The sequence below is a fragment of the Salvia hispanica genome, chromosome 5 (assembly GCF_029641045.1).
Source record: "Salvia hispanica isolate PSC_SH4W2 chromosome 5, Shi_PSC_v1, whole genome shotgun sequence".
Lineage (NCBI taxonomy): Eukaryota > Viridiplantae > Streptophyta > Magnoliopsida > Lamiales > Lamiaceae > Salvia > Salvia hispanica.
In genome coordinates this window covers 14,225,539-14,238,794 of record NC_142696.1, presented here as the reverse complement: position 1 = coordinate 14,238,794, position 13,256 = coordinate 14,225,539, and the positions used below count along the sequence as shown (strand labels likewise).

General features: G+C 32.8%; 1 protein-coding gene across 1 annotated transcript; it reads right to left on the bottom strand.

Annotated features, from left to right (window-relative positions):
- Positions 1–1,270: 1,270 nt before the first annotated feature.
- Positions 1,271–13,200, bottom strand: LOC148926336 (monocopper oxidase-like protein SKU5). Its single transcript, XM_089058119.1, has 10 exons — positions 13,063–13,200; positions 12,594–12,703; positions 9,349–9,619; positions 7,923–8,037; positions 7,489–7,840; positions 6,972–7,340; positions 6,145–6,226; positions 5,880–6,057; positions 4,346–4,445; positions 1,271–1,310 (listed from the first exon to the last, which is right to left on the bottom strand). The coding sequence occupies exons 1-10, from the start codon at positions 13,198–13,200 to the stop codon at positions 1,271–1,273; spliced, it is 1,755 nt and encodes a 584-aa protein (XP_088914245.1).
- Positions 13,201–13,256: the final 56 nt, after the last annotated feature.

Genomic DNA, 13,256 nt, shown 5'->3' with positions numbered 1-13,256 from the left:
TCATTTTAACACATCCCTATATATATATATATATATAGGGGAGTGATCAAAACAAGTATGTGCTTAAATCAAGAAATGCAGCCCAAATCTTGGCCCTAGGATTAGATGATCTAATGGTCAATAATTAACCAAAAATACGGAAGGTCATAGTTAAGCAGTTTTAGGTCATAATATAAAATTCGGGTTTATGTCATGTTAAGATCACAAAGCATGACCTAAAAATAAACTAACTATGACCTAAAAATACCCTACGTATGACTGTGTTCTGCGTTTCTGTATTTAAATCTAGTTTTTATAGATCAAAATCCTATATCTATATATATATATAGATATATGTATATAGAGTTGTGATCAATGTCGAACCAATTTTAAAGACCGAACTAGAGACCAAATCTGGGCCATTAGATCTAGTTTTTTTGATGAGATGTGTTGCTGTGAAAATTTTTTCTGCTTCATTACTAGCCCATTTTACTTCATTATATAGGTTCATTACTTCATTATGTACGTAATACCTTGAAACTACAACATGTTTTTACTTGCTTCCAATAGATTTTGAAATGATTCAACATATGCTTCATTCAAATTCATTGACGTGAGTTTTTGCTTGATTAACATTTAAAAATGCAATTTATTCAAGTGAGTTTATTACTTCATTCAGAAACGTTATTACTTCATTGGATAAGATTTTTACTTCATTCCCGTAGGACTTCAAATGCTTCTACACATACTTCATTCCAATAATTTATTACATTATTCCATGTGTTTATTAAACCATATTAGCGTCATGGCGTTGGTGATAGATATTGTAGAGAGAAAGAACGGCACGCGACGGCGAAACCACATTTACGTACTGGAATGAAGTAAAAACCTATTGGAATGAAGTAAAAACCTACTGGAATGAAGTAAAAACCTACTAGAATGAAGTAATATATTCTGGAACGAAGTTAAATCTTCGTAACATGTTAGTATGACTTATTTACCTTTGGATGAATTAAAATAGGCTCGTGATGAAGGCGGAAATAATTTATAAATTTCTGTATCTTATCCATAAAAAACTAGATCTAAAAGCCCTAATTTGATAGGATTCGGTGGTTCGGTCTTTAAGAGTGGATTTGTGGATAATGGGACTCTATGTATATATACATATATCTATATATATATGATTCTGTCATGATAAAAAAAATTTATTTATGTACAATAAATTACAGTCCATTAATTTTCTTAACATTGAATACTAACAATTCCTCCCAAAAGTTCATTTGCAGCTTGTTTAGATGACTAAAAGAATACAGCTCGTTAAGAAATACAACCTGCAACACATAAAGAAAATTTGAAAAAATATGTGTTAAGAATAATATATCAATGTCTATTAAATAAATAAGGATTTATAATTTTTTAATCACAATAATTTAAGTAGGATAGTTTACTAGTTAAACCAGAACATACTTCTTAAAATATATTTTCTTAAGGATATGTGTCCTAATGTCACTAGAATTTATGATTCTCTATTTTGTCTATACACAGTACTGCTCTCTTATTGTAAATTTGATCTAGAAATTATATAGTACAGTCACTAGCTTGACATCGCCCACTAGACTTAGATACACATCATTGAATTGGGTAAACAATTTTTTTTTTGTCATTTCTTTTATATTTGTGATATTATGTGTTCATTTCACATCAATAGGTACGGGTGAGAGAAATCACGATGGGAATCGACTATAAATTGTTGTGGAAAAGTTTGTCGAATCTAATTTTGGGTTTCTGAAGATGCAGATCGACAAGTAAATGTACGGTAAAGATAAGTATCAGTACCTAAAGTCCAAACCCACAAAATAGAACACGTGCAGTGGGAGTTGTTGGAGGAGATGTATGAGAAACCATCCACAGCTAACAATGTTCATCTTATAATGCGATTATTTAATTTAAGAATATCGTAGGGAAGCCGATTAATAGACCAGTGTAACAACATTTGAACGAGTTCAACATGTTCATCGCGCAATTGAACTCGATTGATATCAACTTCGCTTATGAAATTTAACACAGAGGCAAACCTATCATCCCTCCACCATGACAAAACACGAGAGTTGAGGACTCGACTACTTTGGCTGCAGGCGAGAGTAAAGAAAGAGTAGTCATACCTCGTTCGGACATTGGGTCCTCGAGTGGATGGGGATACTTGAAGAATTGTGGCGAGGATACACACACTCAAATGACGATGGAAACTAGCAAGACCCGATATTAAAGAATGCTTCCAAATGGTGCATTTGATACGAATGAGCTCGAAGAGGATGGTGAGGTGGAAGAGGATGAAACGGGCAGGATACCGCATTCACACCGGATCCAACGTGAACCAAAAGGGCACAATGAGATGAAGGCATAATGTGTTTTTGTTTCTCCTTTGTTTGATTGTTTCGTTATTTTATTGGTTTGAGTAGAGTAATTTGGTGACTTTTCCTTGTTTAGGTTAAGGCCATCTCTGTACTTCATTTTAATGGTTGGAGAATCGTCACTTTTGGGCGACTGTGTGTTACTCGAATGGTTGTTGGTAATGGACTAGTTGAGGGTCTGCCTAAATCTGTATATATAGATGTATATCTTTCAATCAAACTTAATAGATCTATTGTATGATTAATTAAAACTGCAAATCTTCCGCTGCAAACCACAACAAGTTCATTGGTGATCCATGCAAGCAACATTCGAAAATAGTTAATGAATCATTTGATATTTAAGAGTTGCCACACAGTTGATCTTGTGTTTCAATATCAAGAATGTTTAGCTGACAAGTCATGTGGATTAGGGATGGCAAAACGGGTTACCCGTTGGTACCCGTACCCGACAAGTCGGGTACTCGTACCCAATTTTAGCCAAATTAATTGTCTCAATACCCTCCCCGCAACATATCGGGACTACTTGATACCCGTGTTGGGTATCCTGTACCCGACTCGAAACCCTAATAGAAAATTTGAAATCCTTTGTAAATATTGATGGTAAGCATTGTATAGATTGAGAATAAAAGTGAAGGACACTAGCTAGTTCTGGTGAGTTTTCAATAATTGTATGTTCGTTGGAATATAAAAATGTTTCAAAATAACTCTAGAACTCTTAGATTCTATAAAGTATTAAAAGATGGTATATGTCTAATACAATAATAATGGGTATTATCGGGATTAACGGGTATACCTGCGCGGGTAGCGGGTATACGTGCTACCCCCAAAACTCTAAAACACATTACCCGATCCCGCCCCATTTCCCGTTGTCGTTGGGTAGCAGGTATCCGATACCCGGCGAGTAGTGGATCGAGATGGGAACTACCCAATACCCGCTACCAATTTTGCCACCCCTAATGTGGATGCATACTTGGTATCTAATGACATAAATTAGAAAAGAATTGCAACCAGATACGTATTTACTTATGGGGGTGTTGTTATTTCATGAACTTTTAAGTTGCAAAAGACTGTTGTTTTATCTATTAATGAAGCTGAATATGTAGTTGTGATGGAGGTATGTAAGGATATGATGTAGTTACAGAGTTTCTTAGATGAACTTCAGAAGGATAACAAGAATGGCATAGTTTATAGTGGCAGTCAGAGTGTTATTTTATAGTGGCAGTCAGAGTGTTATTTTCTTGGCAAAGAATTCAATGTAGCATTCTACAACAAAACATGTGGAGTTCAAATATCATTACATTAGACATTTATTGGAGTTGAAAATCTATCAACTTGAGAAGATACTTGGAGTGAGAATTCAATAGACATTTTTACTAAGGTGGTGACCTTGGATATGTTGATGTTATGCATAACTTCAATTGGCCTTGGAACTTTAAAACAAGGAAAGGCGATGCTGAGCAGATACACGGATGATATCAAGAAAATATTGATACTAAGTATGGTTCCTAAATGAAAATAAATCATGCTGAGTGTGTTTCCTACCATATCTACGATTTATTTCCCTATGATATATTTTGTTGGGGATTTGTTCACACCTTAAATGTTTACTACCATATCTGTACTTTGTTTCCGTATAATATATATCCTTCATCGTTGGAGTTATGTTTCCTATTGTGACTAAAATTATGGCTTTCTATTATTCCTATGTATACAAAAATTATATAGTGAAATCATTAGCTTGGTATCACCCCTAGACGCAGATACACATCGTATCGATTTCCATGAGTTCAATTCTTTTATGTTTGTGGTTATCTGTGTTTATTTTCCAACCTCTATATTTAAATACTCCATTGTATGTATGTGGTAAACAAGAATTAATGTCGTTAATAATGTAGGATCCGAAGATATGTAAAACAAAATAGTTTAGTAATTGATTAATATCAACTAATTATTACCATCCAATGTGCGATGTCTTCGCATCAGCTGAAGCAGGTGGCGGCGAAGTTAAAATCGGGTTCGAAGGCGATTGAGGTGGAGGAGGAGGTGAAACCCCCCCTGCATTTATATTGCACAATAAGAATTTTATCGAACAAAATTTAATTTTCCAAGTTAAAAAGTGTTCTTTAATTTAAAAACTACAAACCATTTGCACAACGTGTAATGTATAGCGTAACTGTACTATCGCGATCCTAGATTAAAATCTTAAAGGGAGCAGAATTTACATCAACTTATAAAACTATGAAATTGCAATTACTTTTACACTTTCTCTCCTTTCGTTCCGCGTTAGTTGAATCATTTCAGTTTCTGCACTTGTTTTAGGAAAATGATAATAAATAGTTAAAATGGAGAAACAATAAAGTAAGCGAGAGAATAGTGTAGATAAAACTCTTATCTACCTTATTTTGTCACTTACTTTAACCTCTCTCCATTTTAACTATTTATTATCATTTTTTCAAAACGAGTGCAGAAAATGGAATGACTCAACTATCGCGGAACGGAGTCATTTTCTCAAAACACGTGTGAAAAGAAATGTGTCACTTACAATCGAACGAAGGGAGTAGGTTTTATAGAGTAGTATAATGCGCTATACATGTTCTTTTTATCTTAACTGATATTAATATGTTAGAAAACTGATATGAATTTTTGTGATCAATGTTCTCATTTTAAAAAGTTCGCACTAGAACCACCCCATATGAATACTATGTATAGGGATAGAGTGTATTAGGGTCCGTACACCTTCTTAGTGTAAAACACATCACAATTGTTGGATCCTTGGATTCGATGGTTGTGATAATAATAGTCGAGCTCTATTATTACATGAAAATTTACATTATTAGACTTAAAATCTACATTACTAGATTAAAATGCTGCATTATCGCCGAGCCACATTATTAGACCAAAACTCTACATTATTCACCGAGTTAGGATATGAATACAAGATGTATTAATATCCTAACTCTTAATATATGCAAAAACAAAAAACACTTGTCAGTCCACTACATCTTGTGATCTAACTATTAGATTAATGCCACGCGTCATCTAATAATATAGTTTTTTAGTTTAATAATGCTCGGCTAATAATGTACGTTTTTTAGTCTAATAATATAGGTTTTCAGTCTAATAATGTAGCTCGGGGTGTTATATTATATATAGTCATGCTAGGTTGATAACTTTCTTAAATTGATATAAACATATTGCAGATGTCAACACGAAGACATTTGTATGTCAACAAAAGGTAGTTTACATACAAATATCTTTGTGTTGACATGTAAAATAGATGTCAACATGTCAACAAAATTTAGTAGACATACAAATACCTTCGTGTTGATATAGTTTAGCAGTTAGCAATTTAAGATAATTAACAACCTAACATGACCTTATTTTACGCTATTGTATACAATTTTTTTTTTCTATTTATGTAATGTTTAAATTAATAAGTTCTACGTACTATCATAATCAATAAACAAAGAGTTTTAAATAGTTGATTACCACAAAATAGGAGGTTGGAAGGAGGTGGACGCTCTTTTGCAGGGTTAGGATCAGGATCATAAACCCTGATGTAGAGTTCTTGACCTAAATACCAACGTTTAAGGTTTTGTGACCTCAAATTCCACATTCCCGGGTTGTCCAAATACACGTACACTGCTGTCCATCCACCTGGGTAAACCTGAACATGATTATCATAAAATGTGGTTCATGTTGTGTTTGTCCAATTCGTCATTGTGTTTGATTAATCTCGGGAGATTATATGTACCTGAACAGTAGAACGTACAATTGGATTATACAAATTGTATGTCGTAGTACGTACCTCAGGCGTCCATTGGCCTAGACCAAAGCTACACAGACAAGAACATATGTGGTATCAAACAAAATTAACGTTCGCTCTGTCTTTTAAAGATAAGACTAATATAAGTGTTTGCATATTTTAACTGCAAAAATGCTCACAATTTAAACATAGTGTTAGTAATGATTAAAAAAATTATATACATGAATAGAGAGAAATTAATTTTTCTAGACATAGAAAATTTGTGAATATGGACTATTTTAACAAATATAGCGTGTATGGGACTAAAAATGTAAGGTGTGATTTTAGGAGAACCATGTTACCATTTCAATATTGAATTTACCAATCTAAGCTGGATATATATACATGTACTACTACATCCGTCCAAAAAAAAATAGACTATTTTTACCATTTTAGGGCGTAAACCAAAATTAGACCAATTCTAAATATAAAAAGTTTTAAACTAATACCTGTCCTACACATCATTCTAAATGTGGACCTCACAATTCACTGAACTACTTCTACCACCTTTTCTCCCTCTCTCTCTTACTATACCAATTGCACATGAAAATCCATTTCATTTACAACTTTGTCTATTTTTTTCCAACGGAGGTAGTATTATATATTTTTTAGAAATCACGCATTTATTTATGTGTAAAGTCCTTTTTTAAGATTGAATAACAATTTTTTTAAAGATTAGAACTTTTATGTGTATATTTTGAACTTATATGGAAAGCCAACAAAAGTCAATATTACTAATTCTTTCGTTTAGATCCCAATGAGTATATATAACTTACCCGACCACGAAGAACCCATACCCATCCAAATGGCAAGAGTCATACATATCCCCATTATTTACAAACACGATCTCTAGCCATCCCTTATAGAGTCCTGACACAACAAATGTCCCATTCACTGGGGCAGCAAGGCCCGAGTGAATAGGGTATTTGTCGAGTTCGTAGACGCCAGAGCCGTTGATGAATTGATCGGCTAACTTCAATGGAGTAGACGGACTTTTGTATGAGACATTGTTTAGGGTGTAACGTGTGAATCCGTCGAGTATGGCGATGTGTCCATTAAGAATAAAAGTTTGTGATAGTGTCACGTTTGTGACATTAAAAGAGCCTTGAGGGTTAGGTCTTGCAGCGCCGGTTGTCATATTCATCCTACATATAAAATGAAAAAAAATGATGACCTAAATAAAATAATGTCATCAAAGTATGTGGTCGTTATTAAAAATGTCTGGTCGTGATATGGTTGAAGCAGATCGAACCATTTTTACGAAAAAAATAAATAAAATTGAATTGGGCTTACATGATGGATCTAGCTTGATTGATAGAGAAATTGATATCATTTGGATCAGGCCCAATCGGTAGTGGACCAGTAGGAAGTGCAGTAGATTTGTGATAATGCAACACACCAACTGCTGCAATTGAATTATTCGCTTGTATTTTTGGTGTTGCGACAACATAGTAATCTGCTGGGTGTTGTCCTGTTGTGACAAGCACTGAGTAAGACTGCCCCACGTGGACATCGAGGGAACTTAACATCGTCTGATTGGTGTATGATCCCTCGGTCTCCACCAACAGCAACATGTGATTTTCAATCCTAAAATTGACGCTCCACAAGTTGCCAACATTGGTGATTCTAAATCTGTAAGTTTTTCCTGCTTCCAAATATATATAGAACATGAGAAGTCATTTTTGATTCCTGGTGGATATAGATTTTGTGAAAAATGAAATTCTCACCTTCTGTTACGTTGAAACTTTCGTAGGGTTTAGAAATTGGTCCATTAAATGGGCTTTTTCCATTCATAAGCATCTGATCCGGAAAAAAGCCCACGCCTCCTCTAGCCCTAACAATCTGTGGAGTTTCTCTCAAATAAGAATTATAAGGTAAAGAGAGTCAAATAAGCACTTTGGGTTCAGGGTAAAGACAGAGAAAGAGAGAAGAGATATACGTGTTGGTAATCCCTCCGTCCCTAAATAATATGCACTTTGGGTTCGACATGAGTTTTATTACAAAAATAGATATAGTAAAAGATGGTAGACAGAAAAAGTAATTAAAGTATTGTTAGTAGGAAATGAGTATCACCTCGTAAGGGAGAAAAGAGTTTCCGAAATTGAAAAGTGTATATTCTTGTGGGACGGAAGGAGTGGATCGCACATTTATTGAAAAATTGAAATTATATTCCATTCATTCCATGATAAGTGACACACGTCATATTTGCACGTGTTTTAAAAAATTATACTCCCTCCGTCCCAACTAAGTTGAGTTGTATTTATTTTGGGGACTTCTCAACAAAGTTGAGTTATTGATTTATTTTTAATATAAAACAAAACATTTAATCACACTTACTTTATTGCATCACCTATATTAATCTCTCTTATATCTCATACTTTTTTAACTCGGTCTTATTTTACTTTGTTTTTATTTAATCCATTCCATACTATTTCCTAATCCATGTGTCCAAAAGTTCTTAGTTAGGATGGAGGGGGTAAAAAATTGTTAAAGTGAACAGAGTGTAATATAAGGGAAAGAATAATTAATAAAGAAAAGATTATTCTTTACATTATTCTCTCTTACTTTACAATATCTTATTCTATCATTTAAAGAACCATTTTAACTCACCACAGGTTATAACAAATTGTTTTACTTTGTGAATAGAAAAATAAATGGAGAAAATAAGTAGAATGTGTGACCAATTTAAGAATTAGTTTTATAATTAATAGTGATCGTAAAAAATTAGTGGAATATGCAATTCACATACCAAAATTAAAAATAAGTAAATGGCTACTTAAATCATGGATAACCTCAAATGGCGAAATAGCTCTTTTGAGCACTGAGATTAAGAAACTGTGTTGCATTGTTCAAATAAAAATAAAATAAAATAGGAAAGATAAGAGATAATAAAGTCGGTGATGGAATAAAGTAAGAGTGGTGAAATGTTTGAATTTTTTGTAAAAAATAAAAAGGAAATGACTCAGCTTAGTTTGGACATCCCAAAAGGAATATGACTCAACTTAGACGGGACTGAGAGAATATTACTTTTCCAAAACACGTGCAAAAAATAAATATGTCACTTGTCGTGTGACAGAGGAAATAAGATGATAGGACTATATGTAACAATAGTCATCGAAAAAATATATAGTTGATGAAGATGAATGATAATACCGTAAAATTCTCAGAATACCAATCGCCAACGAGAAGATCAAAATCTTGTTCGGGCTTTGGGAAGGGCACGTCAACGACAATCTGATTGTTAATGTGGATCGGGCCAAATCCTCCGGCCGCCCTTTGAAAGTTGAGTGAAGGGAAATAGAAGAAACTACCTATTTGATCCTTCGTGTGGATAACATAAGTCCAATTGGTGCCGGGACGGATCGGGCAATTGCTGCCTGAAACCCCATCTTGCCAAGAATTTAGCCTTTGTTGAATTCCATTCCTACATTTTTGTGATATTCTATATAAGTATTTTATTTTACTTGAATTATCACTATTTTGTCAAATATCTGTTCCACAAATACTAAAATTTTAAATACTCCAATTTTGACATTCTATTTTTTTTAATTCGAATAAATATGTAGTTACTTATTTTAGATAAATTTGAAAATTAATAAAATTATTGGTAGAACTTTATTTTATTTAAATAATACTCTCGGACCTATGTTAATAGGCGACGTTACCAATTACCATTATGTGTGAGTGAATGACATAAATAATCTATGGACAGTTGCATTTACATTTTTTGCGGTAATTAGCACCAATAGGACCTAGACAATTGGATAATTACATTTTTTGTGTACTTTTTAATGACAATTCTATCCTTTTTCAATTTATTTGTCTCTGGGGGCGTTGCGTATAGACCCATTATTTTGTTCGCGCTCATTTATTCATGTACTCCTTACGTCCTAGATAATTCGTTCCAATTTTTCATTTAGGTTCGTTCCACATAATTTGTCTCATTTCACTTTTACTATTTTTGGTAGTGGACCTCATATTCCACTAACTCATTCCTACTCACATTTTATTATAAAACTAATATATGAAGATAGGACACACATTCCATAAACTTTTTCAAACCACTTTTCATTACAATTCTTAAAATCCGTGCCTGGTCAAAGTGACCCGAATTATCCGGGACGGAGGGAGTAACTTTCAGTAAATTAATTTTTAATTTATAGTATTGTGTCTTCCTTTCTCTCTCTCCATCTATTCTCCTTCACAGCCTCACTCATGTATATACATACTCCCTCCGTCCCACATAATTTTACCCAGTATTCCATTTTGGACCGTCCCACATAATTTTATACACTTCACCTTTATCATTTTTGGTAGTGAACCTCATATTTCACTACCACATTCCTACTCACATTTTATTATAAAACTAATACTTTAAAAGTAGGACCCACATCCCACCAACTTTTTCAACTCACTTTCCATTAAATTTCTTAAAAATCCGTGCCGGGTCAAAGTGGATAAAATTATGTGGGACGGATGGAGTATGTAAGAGTGTCGTAGCTCTTAGCCTTCTGACCTTTTGGTGACGAAACATAACATCATTTCGTAATTTTTGAATCACTGGGCAATCCGTTAATTATCACTCTGCGCTCTTTCCTAGTTAATCTGAAAAATTCTTCTTACTATGTAATGTATTTTTAATCCTGTAACAGTATTCAAATTACAAGCTAACATATCCAGAAATAATGAGTTGATATAATCAGAATAATTATCGGTCACGCCATTACTGGATGCCTCTTATGGAACTTAAATCAAGAAAACCAAAATTCAATGAGTACCACAATTCCATTTTGAGTGATAAATTCATTGAAAATAAATTCAAATAATTAAAAAGTGACATACAACTACCATGAGCAGTGGAGTCTGAAAAGAGAAAAAATACTATTCTTTCCGTCTCGGATAAGATGACACATATCTTAGTCGATACGAGATTTTAGGAGTTGTTTGTTAACGTGGTTAGTTGGAGAGATATAGAGTGAGTGTAAGTATTAAATAGAGAAAGGAATAGAGTTGCATATTTAATTTGCAAAAAAAAGTGGGTTGGTGTATTAATTGGAAAGAGAAAGTTACTCAAAATAAAAATATACCATCTTAATTGTGACTAACTAAAAAAAATAAGTATGTTATCTTAATTGGACCAAGAAAGGGCATAGTAAAGGAGATGGTAGGGCTTAAGCCTTGCCAAAACATTTTTTTTTAGTTTTTTCTACTAAATAATTTTTAAAATTTACAAAAATTGTCTTAAGCCCTTAATATGTGAATGCTATTGAAGAGTAAATTATTGAAAATTGAATATTAGATGGGTTGAACTCAACCTATAATTTAAAAAGTTACATGGATAACAAAAAACAGTGGTGGACGCTAAACCGGGAAGAAGAAGACCAAGTCATAAAACATAACTAATAATCTCTCTGTCCCATTAAAAATGAAACATTTTTCTTTCTGATTGTCCTAATAAAAAAGAAATGTTTCCTAAAATGGAAATATATTCATCTCTTCTTTTTTCTTTTCTCTTACTTTATTCTATTTTTATTAACTCACAAAACAATATTACATAAAATCTTGTGCAGAAAAGCAACATTTCATATTTAGTGGGATGGATGAAGTATATTACGATAAACTCTTTTATAAAATGAGGAGTTGTGTTTCCCTAAAAAAGCATGCCACTTTAAAATAGAACTGATAATAGTTATACATATAACCCCGTATTATAAGTAATACAGAAGTTCTTATTTTCAATTCAATGCTATACGCTCTGCATTTTTAAATTTATGTTACTAGGATTTTATGATATTTTACTAAAACGGTTCAGTTTAAATATTTAATTTGAGTTTAAAATGAGTTTGAGTTCTAAAGTTGAATATTTTAAATTTGATTTAAGTACTACTGTATTTCGATTCTAAATATAGTGGAATGATAGTAACATTTTAATGTATGTAGTACTTAGTTTAGTTTTATTTGTAAAATATTTACGTATTTTTAGTTGTTGTCTTTGTGAATTTTTTGCATTTGGGTTACTAATTTTCATATCCATGTCTCCTAAAAATAGATTTATTTTGAAATGATATAAGTATTACCATGTACTAAGTAAGAGAACAAGACTAACTCTATTAAAAAGAAAATATGCTTTCCTTATTTGGAAAAATTAATATATGTCCAAAATAAGTCTATTTTAAAAGACGGAGAGATTAAAATTAATGTATAGTGTAGCCCCTAATGAAAAGAATTTATGTGTCCGCCCTTGATTGGGACGTGGGACGAAGAGAGTTAAAAGCCCAGAGTAAATAAGTAAATAACCAATGTTTTCGATCGTTAATTGTAGTAATAAAAAATGTGCTTTTTGCTGCGAATATGTCATAAAACGAATAGAAAATAAAGTCACGTATTTAATACATTACCATGTCATGAGAAGAGGCTCATCCATATCGTTGAAAACATTGATATGCACATAATCGTTGGTTGATGCATTAATAAGAGGACCCGGAAATAAATCATTAACCGTGATGACCTTGTAAAAGACCAATACAAATTTGTTACTCTCCATTCAAAATAAGAATCCAAACAATTAATCAGAACTCAATAAAATAAATAAATACTACCTCCGTCCACAAGAGCTAAACAAAGTTGTAATTGACACGAATTTTAATACGCAATTGATAAAATAAGATATGGATGAAAAAAGTGATGGGAGAAGTATTAGTGGATTATGGAGTCCATATTTAGAATAATGTGTAGAATTGGTATTTGTTTAGAAATTCCAATATTTGGAATTGTTCTAATTTTTGTGGATGACTCAAAATGATTAAAGTGAGTTTATTTTTTATGGACAGAGATAATACAACATTCAAATAAATCACGTATATATACCGGCTGATCTTGTGATATTGGCTTGATTCTAGAATCTATTTTCACGCGCCACTCCAAAAATATTTCGTCTCCGACCACCACCGTCAACAATGCAGTGCAACAAGCCAACCACCACCGAATGCGGCTGAGGGCGGCCATCTCACAGTTGCGATGTTTTCTACTCATAAAATCATGTGTATGCAAGCACTAATAAA